This window comes from Catharus ustulatus, chromosome 10, assembly GCF_009819885.2.
Source record: "Catharus ustulatus isolate bCatUst1 chromosome 10, bCatUst1.pri.v2, whole genome shotgun sequence".
Classification (NCBI taxonomy): domain Eukaryota; kingdom Metazoa; phylum Chordata; class Aves; order Passeriformes; family Turdidae; genus Catharus; species Catharus ustulatus.
Window position 1 is genome coordinate 4,384,542 of NC_046230.1, and position 12,915 is coordinate 4,397,456.

General features: G+C 58.1%; 1 protein-coding gene across 1 annotated transcript; it reads left to right on the forward strand.

Annotated features, from left to right (window-relative positions):
- The first annotated feature begins 2,008 nt into the window (after positions 1-2,008).
- TSPEAR (thrombospondin type laminin G domain and EAR repeats) lies at positions 2,009-12,593 on the forward strand. The gene is made up of 12 exons (XM_033069315.1): positions 2,009-2,382; positions 4,517-4,737; positions 4,818-5,056; positions 5,183-5,273; positions 5,617-5,773; positions 6,129-6,260; positions 7,456-7,688; positions 8,773-8,959; positions 10,296-10,525; positions 10,610-10,797; positions 11,277-11,378; positions 11,599-12,593. Exons 1-12 carry the CDS (start codon positions 2,289-2,291, stop codon positions 11,750-11,752), a joined length of 2,028 nt encoding a protein of 675 aa, XP_032925206.1. The 5' UTR covers positions 2,009-2,288; the 3' UTR covers positions 11,753-12,593.
- The last annotated feature ends 322 nt before the right edge of the window (positions 12,594-12,915 follow it).

Below are 12,915 nucleotides of genomic sequence, written 5' to 3' on the forward strand. Positions count from 1 at the left end.
TTTTGCAGACCACTTCCTACTGTCCTGGGGACACGGAGCAGGTCCTGGACTCAATGTGACAGCGGGGAGCGATGTGTGCCTGTCCTTACTTCACATCACAGCTCGGTTCCCCAGGCAGGGAGGAAAGTGCTGGGCACTGGCCAAGCCACTCCACCATCTTATGCCACGCCAGCATCCCCAGCCCAGGGAAGGGGAAAACCCTTGAGGATCTTCAGCATCCCTGTCCTCACCTGGAGACTGTTCATTAACGTGGCTGAACAGCAGCCTGAGCCCTCCATGTCCTCTCTGCTCATCGGCTCCCACCTCTTGCCTGGAAGTCCACAGGTCTCCCTGTGTCTTGAGGGGACACCCACAGTTGTGTCCTTGGCTCTGAAGATGTCCCCAATGACTTTTCTGGCCAAGAAAGCACTGAAAGGTAGCTGCATCCCCTTTGGAAAACAAATGGACTCGAAATTTCTGCCAGGACTTTCCCTCCCTCCCTGGGCCCTTGCAGAGTCTCAGCAGGAGCCTTCCCCAAATCCATCCCTGGCTCAGGGCAGTGCTGCCAGCTCCCAAAGCCACGCTTAACTTGACACATGTGTGCAGCCTTGGGAAATATGGTGGCTCTGATTCTTGTTTGTGATGCCTTCCCCAGTTCCAACCTGACAGGAGCCTCCCCTCCAATGCTCACCTCTCTGCCAGGCAAGCTTGGAACTCCAGTCTCCTTCTTCCCATGGCTTGGGGTTCCAGTGAGGTGACTGCTCCCAGTCCCGGGTGTCCTCAGGGCTGTGAAGGTCCGGGGAGATGGGATGGTTTGTCCTCCTGCATCTCTTGTGTTCACCTCCAGCAGATGCCATTCAGGGTCCCCAGGTGCCATTTGGGACTCCCAGGTGCCATTCAGCGCCCCCAGGTGCCATTTGGGACTCCCAGGTTTGGTTATGGCTGTGTCACTGGCCATCATCCCTAGGATGAGGAGACAGGAGGATGAGCAGTGCCTCACCTCTGCAGCTCTCTCTTGCTGAGAGGTTAAGCTCTGTTTAAACACAATCCTGGTAGAGCCCTAATTTGGGGGATGCCCAAAGGGAGGCTGTTTGGAGAGGGGGAGCTCCATGCATCCCTGCTACGGCTATTGGGCAGGCCCACAGCTCCTCTCCAGGCTCTGAGACACATTCTGGTGTCTTGTGGTTTGTGCGGCTCAGTACAGCTCCTGATTTGGGACCAAGGTGTGTGCACAGTGCTGCACTCCACTGTGGGCTGCACTCCTTGGGCTGCCCTCTCAGTCCCAGCATAGCCAATTTTGGGATAAGGACAGACTGACAGCAAACACGGCCGCGGGTCCAGCTCTGGCTGTTCCTTGCTGAGAAAACCCCCAGTTTGCAACACAATTTTTGGCGTTTGGTCCTCACCATCCGCTTTCTATTGCAGCGCTCGCCTTGCGGGAAGGCTGTGGGGATGAGGGGGGTGGGAGCCTCTTTCAATTGTTTGGGGAATGGAAGAGACTCGTTCTGTGGCTGGAGGAGCCCAGCGGAGCTCACTGTGTGCAGGGAGCTTTCCCACTGCTTCCCTTGCAGCAGCAGAACTTGGAGGGTTTCTGAATCTGTGGCATTTTTGTGCCAGGGCTGGGCCTTGGGATGGAACCTTGGGATGTGCATCACCTACCTGGGACAATACTGGGGACAAATATGCAGTTTTTGGGATCTGGACACAGAGTGGTCCAGAGGGGTCAGAGTGTCTCTCATCCAATACAAGCTGAAAACCAATACATTTAGGGGCAGGAAGGTTCCCACCCCGGTCTCTCCAGTCAGGGGTGAATGTCCCACCGACTCCTATGTGAGTCCAGAAAAATGAATCACCAAAAATGAACGGAAGCAAAGAAAGCAAAAACAAAAAAAAATTATTAAAAAATCCCTCCCCGAAGCCGCCTTCCAGAGGGTTGGGCAAAAGATAAAAGCTCTCGGAGGAGCCGGGACTCCTCCTCTCCCACCACCGACCTCTCATTTAAATGTCTGTGTGCAGGCTGCAGCCGGCAGTGCCTCGGCGGAGCCCCCCGGCAGCCCCGGCGGCGATGCCCGCGCAGAGCAGAGCGCTGGAGCTCAGCAGCCGGGGGTGACACAGCCCGGGGGACACAGCCGGGGTGACACAGCCGGGGTGACACAGCCCGGGGGTGACACAGCCCGGGGGACACAGCGGGGCGGGGGGCTCCGGCTGCCCCACTGCGGAGCATGCCCGAGCCCCCGGGGCGCTGAGCCGGGCAGGAGCGGCGGCAGCGGAGGGTCCCGGTGGATGGACCCCCTCAGGCCAGACCCCCGATGTCGGCACCACTGCTGCTCTGGGTCGTTCTCCTCCGCTGGGCCAGCGGTGGGGGCTTCGCCCGGCCGGGCAGGACGTGGCAGCACTGCACAGGTAGGAGCCAAGGGGGGAGGGCTGTGCCTGGGGACAGGGGTCACCCTGTGCTCCCGTGGCTGGGGAGACCCACGCTGCCCGGGCAGACCCCAGAAGAGGAGCTCTGTTTTGGGGAGGTATCTTTTGGGGTGGGCAGCCCAGCCCCGGTGTTTCAGTGCTCGGTGTCCACTCGAGTGGAGTGAGTGACAGATGCTGCAGGCTGCCAGCACCCATGGACAGCAGGATGTGGGGTCATTCCCCTGCCTGCAGCCCCCACAGTGCCAGGGGGGAGCAACCAGCCTGCTCGGGGCTGTGGGGAGAGCTGTGTCTGTCCCTGTTGCACAAGCGTTGTCCCAGGTTCTGCTGGACGCAGAGGGGAGGGGAGGAGAATGACTGGAAGAAGGAGAAGAGAGCCATGAAGTGCCCCCGGAAAGTCCCTCCTGTCCCGGACTCTTCTGTGCTCTGACAGGCACAACCTCCACCGTGCCGGTGTCAGAAGTTTCCATCCTGAGCCAAAGAGGATCCCTATGGATCTGCCATTCCATCCCATCCCCATGCCTGTACTGCGTGGGCAGCTAAGCCTGAGCTCAGTTTTTGGGACTGCTTGGGCCCAGGCTCTGTGTGCTTAGGGCTTGTCCAATTGCGATGGCAATTGTATTTGCTTTTTGCTGCAGCCCAGATGATGTGAGGAAAAAAACAAAACCAGGGAGAGATTGGAGAGTTTCTGCCCCCTGCCTCCTCCCTGAAGTGCTCCAGTCTCTCTGGGAATGTCCCTGCTGTCCCCAAGCAGCCTTGGCTGGAGGCATCCTGGGGGTGCTGAGGCCCCAGCATCATCCTGGGGACCCCAGCACAAGTCCCCTGGCACTACCAGTGCTGCCCAAGCTGCTCTCCCAGCCTTAGCAGTGGATGTGGGAGGCAGACTGGGACACAGATCTTTGGACTTAGGGATTTGGGGTCGATCTTAGAACTTGGCTCCTTCCTGGCCTACAGCCTTCAGCCCCAGCTGAGCTCTACCCCAGCTCATCCTCACCATCTCAGGGGCAACTGGGAACCCCTCTGCAAATCCAAGCCTGAGTTCAGCTTGTACTTTTTGCTGGGAAAAACAGGAACTGGTGGGCAGAGGGCCCACAGGGAAGGACCTCACAGATCTCCCTGCTCTGGTGTGGATGGAGCCACATGAGCAGATTCCTCCTTTCTCTGCCCACCTGGAACTGGGCTGGCCAGGCATGTCTGGAGGAAGCGCTTCCCTTCTCCAGCTGGTTTGGATTCAGACACACAGCCCAGCCTTGCTCCCAGCTCCCTCCTTCCCAGCTCTCCTGCTGTGCCCCAGCAGCTCGGATTTATTAGTACAAATTGGAGCTAAAAGCCAGGTCTCAGCGGGGTGGGATGGAATCAGGGATGCTTTAGTGCAACCAAGTGCTGCTTCATCTCCTGGGTATCATCTCTCTTCTCTGTCAGAAAAGCATTCAAAAATAAAAACAGGAGGGTCCAAGACCAGGAAGGTCAGAGAAGTCCCCACAGCTGCTAGAGCTCTTCCTGTGCCGAGAATTTGGGCCTGGCAGTGCTCAGTGGGGTGGTACTTTCTGGTGCTGTTGTGCTGTGTGTTCTCACTGGGGCGATGCCCTGGGGCTGGGCACGGCGTTCTTTTCTCTGGGGAGAGGGTAATTATTTATAATGAGTGGTTTGGGTGCCTGCTGGGAGGGTGCATGTGTGCAATTAGGGCTGGGCTGGGAGAGCCCGAACCGGGACTGGAGGGGTAGAGCTGTCCTCACTGCCCTGTGGAGATGGGGACGGGTGCTGCCCTGAGAGCAGATCTGTGCTACGGGATCCCTGCATCCCGAGGAAGGTGGTGGCAGGTCCGGCATTCAGAGCTGCATCAGTGAGATGGTTCTGCACATCTCACATCAGTCAGCTAGTTCTGCACATCTCACATCAGTGAGCTGGCTCTGCACACTTGGTGCTCCAGCTGTGTAGATGCCAACCTCGTGTCCGAAGGGCAAACCTTGTCTCTGGCCTGGAGCAGGGGCTCCTGGGCGGCAGACCCCGGGCAAGGGCTGCATCCTGCCGCTGTGGAGCCCCCCAGTCAGCGCTGGGGTACCCCCACCCCACACGGGCCAGGTTGGGCCGTGACACGCTCGGCTGTCTCTCGGCACAGACCTGCGGCCCCTGGACATCCTCTCGGAGGCGGTGCCGCCCGGGGGGCTGGCCCGGGGCATGCGGGTGTTCCAGGTGCAGGGGGTGCGAGGCTTCCAGCTCTCCGCATCGCGGCCCCGTGCCCTGGCCTTCCCCGCCTCGCGGCTCTTCATCCACTGTGACCGCTTCCCCGAGGAATTCTCCATCATCGTCACCCTGCGGGCGCTGCGCGGCCCCGCCAAGGTGAGCGCGGCCGGCCGGGCAGGGCGCGGGTGGCAGCGGGGACAGCGGGGACAGCGGTGACAGCCCGGTCCCTCCCGCAGAGGAACGAGTACATCTTCACGCTGATGGTGGACGAGAGCCCCAGCGTGCTGGTGGGGCTGCGCTACGCCCCCGACAAGCTGCATTTCCTCTTCTGGAGCCAGGAGCGCGCCGGCGGCTGGCAGACCCGCGTCACCTTCCCCAACGTGTCCCTCTCCGACAACCAGTGGCACACGCTCATCCTGGCTGTCTCCGGCCAGTCCTTCTCCTTGACAGTGGACTGCAGCATCCCCAAGGATGTGTAGGTTGTGGGCAGCGCTGGGGGCTCGGTGGGGTGGGCAGGGTGATGTTCCTCCACCGGAGTCTCTTCCAGCCGGCAGCAGATGCTGTGAAATTGTCCCCCTGCCTCTTCTCTGCCCATCCCCAGGGTGGTGGAGACACCATTTCCAGCCTCGCTGTCCGTGAGGAGAGCCAGCTTCTACCTGGGCAACAGGAGGAGAAGGAAAGGCGTGTTCACGGTAGGTGCCCCACGGTGCGGGCTGCCCAGGGTGCCCACAGCCCTCTCTCAGTCCCCTGTGCTGGCAGGGCTTGGGCCATGGCACAGCAAGGGGGGTGGCTGTGGGTCCTTCCCCTGTGGAGGCACTGAAAGGCAGCTGCTCCAAGCCCCGTGCCAATCAGATAGCCCCAGCTGGGCACCTGGGATCTGATAAATGTGCACGAATCCCATGGACAGTTCTGCATCCCCGGAGGGAGGGCAAGAAGCAGAAGTCAGGCAGGAAACACAGGGCACCGATTACCTGCAGTTCCCACCCTGTGATCTGGTGGGCCTTGGTCTCCATCCCTCTGCTCCCACTTTCCCAGGGCTTGCTGAGACAGCTTGTCCTGCTGCCAGGAGCTGATGCCACCCCCCGGATGTGCCACACCGTGAACTTCAAAGTAGCAACGCTCTCTGTCCCCAGTGTCCTCCAGGATGTCCCTGCCAAGCCAGTGAGCAACGAGGTGCTCAAGCAGCCCTACGGTCAGTGCCCCCCAGCACAGGCTCTGTGAGGAGGGGTCTGTGCATGGGGCTGGCAATGAAGCAGGAGCAGAGGGCAAGAGGGTGTTCCCAGCACCCTCTGTTTCTCAATGTGTGTGTGTGTGTTCAGATCCCTGTCCAAAATCTCCCTGAAAATACCCTGGGTCCCTTGGTAAAGCTGGGCTCGTGTCAGTGGCCCCACAAAGGGTTGCCCCAGTCTGTGCCTTCCCAGATTTCTGCTGGGATTCCATGTGCCCCACTCATCAGTCAGGATGAGATCAGGACATTTGCCCCTCCTGCCCCTCTGCTCCTCCACTGTGTGCACTAAGAGCTCCTGCTCCCTCCTCTCCATGCCCAGAGAGTGACATGAAGGTGACCCTGGGGGCGCGGCCCCGCTGCTCCAAGCAGGAGAAGGCGCAGTTCTGGTTCAACGCCTCCCGCCGAGGGCTCTACCTCTGCAACGGCAGCACCTGGCTCTCCATGCTGGAAGGTACTGCTGGGGGATGCTCTCAGGGAGGGGAGGAGACCCTTGCAGCAGAGCAGGAGCTGAGATTTGCCCTTGAGAGCACTATGGGATGGGAATCAGCAGCAGAGTGAGGGGCTGGGGTGTGCCCCTGTCTCTCCCCAGGCTTTGCTTGGCTCTTGGGATTCAAGTGCCTCTGTGGTTTCTTCACCTGCTCCACATTATCTGTCCCTCCTGGGAGTTTTCTGGGCTGGATGAGCTCCTGATCTGTCTGAGCAGGACAGCTCACCCCATGGACAGTCATGCTCAGGGTGTTGGGTGGAATTTGTGGGATGTATAAGGGGAAACAAAGAGACCCATCAGCTACCAGAAATACTGGGGGCCATTGGGAGGGTGGCAGACACAGGTCTTGATGCCATCCAGGCTCTGGTGGGACACTTTGTAAGGAAAACAGTTGGAATACCAAGGTGGGTGTTCTTCACTAATGACATGGATTTCATGCACTGGCACTGCCTCACCCACTCCAGGCTGTCTGCCCAGGGTTCCTGGAGAGGATGTGGAAGATGGGATATTCCCCTAACTGAATTGTCCTCCCCTTCCCTCCTCTCCCAGTGTTTTTCTTCTGCTGACACCCACAGGGTGGGTTTGGATGAGCCATTTGTTCCCCACAGGAGCTAGCAGTGACTGGATCCCCTATCCTTCCCTACCTCTGGAAGTCTTCAGGATTGGCACTGTGTCTTTTTTTTCCCCAAAGAGAACTCATGCTGGGATCTTACTGACCTGTGCCCCTTGGTGCCACCAGCACTGCCCCTTCTGCCCATTTTTGTCTCTTCCAGTGTCCATCCATCTGCCATCAGGGCCACTCTGGAGGTTTTTGCTCCAATTAATTCAGTCTTAGTCTTCTCTAACCTCTCCTCCTGTCATCTCCTCCTTGTTCTCTTGAGGATAAATATATCAAAGTGATCAAAATCTGTGGCACGGAGTTCTTTCCTGCTGCCAAAGGACACAGCCAGCTCTCTGCTGGAGAGCAGGCAGAGCTGCATGGGGCTGGATGTGCTGCCCATGGAGGTGCAGCCAGCCCCTTACCACCCCTTCACCCCCCACCAGGACCTTCACTTTCCCCACAGCAGCAAGTGCCACTGAACCAGCCCTCACTGGGCCCCTCCCCAGCTAAAATCACCTGTTTTTAACCTCATCTCCTCTATTTTTTGTGGGCTCCCAGTCCAACATAGGCTGGACTATGTGGAGGAATACCAGAACCTGGTGACAAACTCAGAGACCATGGGCATTGAGGTCTTCAGCATCCCCAAGGTGGGACTGTTTGCAGCCATGGCCAACAGGATCACACCCCCAGGATCTGCCATCTACAGGTGGATGGATGGGAAGTTTGTGCACTACCAGAACATCCCCACCCACCAAGCTCAGTCCTGGAAGTATTTCACCATTGGGAAGAAGGTGAGCCTGCCAGAAACGTGCCCCCATGTTTCAGTATATTAAATTCCAGTTGCTCAACATTGGCTTTTCTGAAGCCAAGAGTCTTAGAGCTATCAGGGCCTGCAGTTCCCTTTCGAGACCCACTGAGTCCACCCTGCTGCATTTTTAAACTTTCTTGCTTTTAAATTATTCTAGGACTTCTGAGCCATCTCTCCTACCCCAGGCAATCTGCCTTGGGGCTTGAACAGAGGATTTGGCTTTTCTGTCCCTGGGAAGCTACTTATCACTGTGGAGGAGCCCCAGGAATGGCATCTGCCCTCTGTGCAGGGCTCCCAGGGAAGCTGGAGATTTAACTTCAACAGAGGACAGGGGGACCCAGCACAGCCCTGTCCTTGGGGGTGGCTGCTCCTTGGCTGAGCAAAGGCCCAGGCTGGTGCTGGCAGGGTCCTGTAGAGGCCAGGAGGCAGGAGACACCCCCACTGACTCTTTCCTCTTTGTGGGCTGTGACCCTGTGCCTCTTTGTGGCCCAAAGTGGGGCAGGGTCTCTGCTGGCTCCATCTGAAGGACACTGGAGTGGCACAGAACCAGAATGACAGAGCTGGATGTGCTCCCTGCCTTGCACTTGGCCACCTCTGCTGCACCACTCATTTCTTACCCTTTCACAGGGGTTTCTCCATCTGGGAAATGTTTTGTCTCAGGGAATTGTTATCATTATTGTCATTATTATAATTCTCATACCTGCCTTTTTTTGTTCTGAGCCACCCTGTCTTACAGGAGGGTTTGTCAGCCCAACCTCCTTCCTTCCCAGCGCATTTCATGTCCATGCTTCCCATTCCTGGGGCTGGAGGGTGGGAGTGGAGACAGCTCAGCTCTCCTTCCCCTCCTCTAAGAGGCTGCTGGCTGCCAGCTGTGCCCCTGCCATGCACAAAGACCCCCACAGGCCACTGGATCCCTGTGCCCACTTTGTGTTGCTTGGGGACTGCCCAGGGTCCCCAGCCAGGCCCATCTTGTCCCACACCAGCCACCTCCATCCCACCCTCCCCTTTTCTCATCCATGCTCCTTTGAGAGGAGAAAACCAAGCTGTCCTGGCTTTTCCTTTCCCAGATTTTCCTGGCAGTGGCGAATTTTGAGCAGAACGAGAGGGGTCAGGAGTTCTCTGTGATCTACAAGTGGAGCCGCAGGAAAGCCAAATTCATCACGTACCAGCGCATCAGCACGCACAGCGCCAGGGACTGGGAGGCCTTTGTCATCGAGGGAGAGGCTTTCCTGGCTGTGGTCAACCACAGGGAAGGTACCTCAGTGTTCCCTGGGGGGTGTCCCCAGGTGGAACAGAGGCAGGGAGGAGTGTGAGCCTGGGATCCCTTGGGACGCCCAAAGCCTTGCAGAGGAGAGGAAAGCTTGGGAGGAAGTGGCTGACACAGTCACCCTCTGGGTTTCTGACTGCAGGGGACAAGGACAGGAGTGAGGACAGTGCCTGTGCTGAATCTTTCTGCTTCTTTTCATTTTCATCCCCAATCTTATGCAACCTGGTGGTTCCACAGGTTGAGCCTTTTGTCAAACCAGATCCTTGGCCTCGTGGGCACACAGGAAACAGAGAGCCAGTTGTCATCCCTCCCTGGATCCCCTGCAGACATGATCCAGCCTCATTCCCCTCCCCAGGCCTTCAGCTGTTCTGGGTTGGGATGTGCTCCCCTTGGTGCAGAGGATGAATGGGTTGCCAGCACAGCCCTGGCTCTCCAGGATGCTTCCAGCTGGGTTCAGATGATGGCCAGGGGCCTCCTTCCCTGCCACCAGGGCTGGGTCTGGGGGCGTCAGCTCCTGTGGCACCAGGCTCAGAGCTGGCAGCAGGCTGCTTGGGCACCTGTGGGCTGGGCTAAGAAGTCCCTGTGTCACCTGTTGGACTCCACCAGGGCTAGTTTGGATGAGACCTGCCCTTGTGGCAGTGTGGTCCCTTTGCCAGCCATGCACATCACACAGGGGTTAAAACCATCAAGGCCAAGCCAAAATGGGGATGTTCCCCTTAGGGTCAGTCCCTGAGGGGCTGCCACTTATCCCTGTGGAATTCCCATTCTTCCTGCAGCCTTTCTCTGCCCAAGTTCCTGTTGCAATGAGGATTTAAAGCCCACACAGGCATGAATGAGGTCGAGATGCTCGAACAGAGCCCAGGAGCTGGATGGAGCACAGCAGGGAGAAAGCCCCCGATTTTGGGAGCTTAGGGACACAGTTGGGATTGTCTCCACTACACAGGGCCAGCCTGTGGGACAGCCAGCAGAGCTTGTCCACCCTGAGTCCTTCATGGTGCCTCTGGAGTGCTGCTTGTGTGGGGTAAAGCACCTGCCTGCCCCTCCTCTGCCAGGGGCACAGAGCTGCCACTGTGCTCTCAGGACAAGCTGTTGGTGTATTCCATGGGATGGAGGCTCTAGGAGACATTAGCTAGGGATGAAGGGGTCTTTAGGTAGGGGTGGAGGCTGTAGAATCTCTTTGGCTACTTCTTGGGGAGCAACAGGTCACTTGCACACAGCCTTGTGACCTGCTGGCAAATATTCATGCAGCTGAGCCTGTCCCTGGGTCTTTCCTACACAAACCAGGAATTGCTTTCCCTCATGGTGCATTCCTGTCTCCCCCAGGGAACAACCACAATATAGACAGTGTGATATACAGGTGGAACCCCAGGACAGGGCTGTTTGAGACTAACCAGACCATTCCTACCTCTGGAGCCTACGACTGGGAATTTTTCACCATCGGGCCGTACTCCTTCCTGGCTGTAGCTAACACATTCAATGGCACGTCCACTAAGATCTACTCACACATCTACATCTGGCTCAGTGGCTCCTTCCAGCTCTTCCAGTCCATCCTGGTAAGGCTTGGGCACTGCTCCTCAGCCCCCCTCTGTTTACACAGGGCAGTCACATCCAGCTTCTCACGGCCTCCTTCCCCACAGACATTTGGTGCAGCTGACTGGGAGGTTTTCCATATTGGGGACAGAGTTTTTCTGGCTGTTGCCAACAGCCACAGCTATGACAGCGGGATGCCAGCACCCTCCAACTTCTATGCCATCAACTCCTCCATCTATGAGCTGAACATCACGGCCCAGATGTTTGTTAAATTCCAGGACCTTCTCACCTACAGGTACCTGTGCAAGGATTCAGGGTGCTCCTCGGCCCACGTCCTTCCCCTGAGCAGCCCAGAGGTCTCACAGAATCCCAGCGTGGTTTTGGGTGGGAAGGGACTATAAATTCCATCCAGTTCCACCCCCTGCCATGGTCAGGGTCACCTTCCACTATCCCAGGCTGCTCCAAGCCCTGTCCAGCCTCACCTTGACACTTCCAGGGACAAGACAGCCACAGCTTCTCTGGGCACCCTGTGCCAGGGCCTCACCTCTTGCTTGTCTCTTGGAGGGTTCCTGCAGGCTTTCCCTCTCCCAGGGACTGGGAGAAGGCCCTAGATTTGGGAATGAGGGTGGATTTATTTCAGGAACAGGCTGGGAAAAGCAGGGTTTTCTGTGTGTCCTCAGGGTGTCAGAGATTGGGGTGGGGCAGGCTCTGCCCCACGGACACACAGCCACACAGGGCTCATCTCAGCTGCCCCTCTGCTTATCTCACCCCCAGTGCCCTGGACTGGGAGTTCTTCTCGGTGGGAGATGACTCTTTCCTGGTGGTGGCAAACTCCTTTGATGGCTTCACCTTCTCTGTCAACAGCATCATCTACAGGTACTGCAGAGGGCAGGCCTGGGGAGCCTGGGGGCTGTTCCCAGTGGGAACAACACTGTGGGGGCACACTGGAGCATGGATAGGACTGTTCCCTGCTCTCAGGCAGGAATGGGAAGCCCTGGTGAGGGACTGAACCGCAGCAGGGAGATGGGAGGTGCCAGCTCATGGCTCAGCTTCCCTGCCCTGTGCAGGTGCCCACCCCACTGCGTTCCCTGTGCAGGTGGCAAGGCTACGAAGGCTTTGTGGCAGCCCACCACCTCCCCACTGTCGGCTGCAGGGACTGGGAGGCGTTTCACACGGCTGAGGGCTCCTACCTGTTCTACTCCAGCGCCAAGGAGCCCCTCTCCAAGGTGCTCAAGCTGAAAACCACCTGAGGTGGCTGAGACACGCTCAGCTCATCGCCAGGACCGGCTGGGCATCCAGGGGGAGATGGAGCACAGAGCCCAGGAATGGCTGCAGCATCAGCTGGGCAGTGGCTGGCTGTGTGCTCTGCAGGAAGGGAGGAGGAGGAAGAGGAGGAGGAGGGTGGAGCTCCAAGGCTCCCTGCAGCCTTGTCCAGGGGCTGGCCAAGGGGCTGTTTCTCCTGGGAAAGCTTTGCCACCACACTCCAGAGCCATGTCCCACCCAAGGTTCCTGGAGCCCAGGTGCATCCCCTGGCTTACCAGGATTATGATGCTTGGCAATTTCCAGTCCCCAGGAGGGACCCAGAGCTGCCAGTAGCTGTGGCCAAAGCTTGCAAAAATCCAGGGAAGGAAGAGACAGCAGAGCATGAGCTGCTGGGATGGGTGCATGGCAGAGGGGAGTAAACGTGAGAAACTGCAGAAAAAAGTGTGTCCAGGCTTGGTTCTGTCTGCCTGGGGCTGTGATCTTCCAAAGGACCATCTGGTTTGACGTTGCAGTCATTGTTCCTGTCACCTTTGTGCCACTGCCACAGGTGCCTGCCCACCCTCCCACTCTGCCATGGCTGGTTTGGGTCTCCCTCAACAAGTGTTGTACAAACCTGTTGGTGTGTTCGAGGGCCAGTGCTGGTCCTTGCTAGTCTTTGCATGAGGTTAGTGGCTCCTGAGAAAACCTGCTTTGCATTTGGACCAATCCAGCTACCACAGGCATGGGAAAAACCCAAAGCTGCTTCAGGTGAAACTGTGGCCTCTTTTCCTCACCTTTGCTGGGGGACTCTTTTGCTTGACCAGAGCTCTAATAAACTGTGTGCACCCAGCCTTTCTCCCACATGGGTAACTGAGCTGCTGAGCCCGTGGCAGATGCATCCTTCACCCAAAGTCACCCCTGACTGTCCATGGCCATAGGTGGCCAGGTGAGGATGAGGTGGTGGGGTGTGCTGGGCTCAGGGTGCCCCTCTGTTCCCCCCTCCCAGCACCCACTGCCTCACCTGAGTGTCCCAGAGCACCTCCCAGCCTTCCCCAGAGCCGGGTTTGCTGCTGAGCTGGGCCACCCGCCCTGGCACTGGGGAGCACTCAGGAGGTGCCAGCCCCGTCCAGAAGGGCTGGGGGGTCACAGCCTCAGCCTTCCCAGGCTCCAG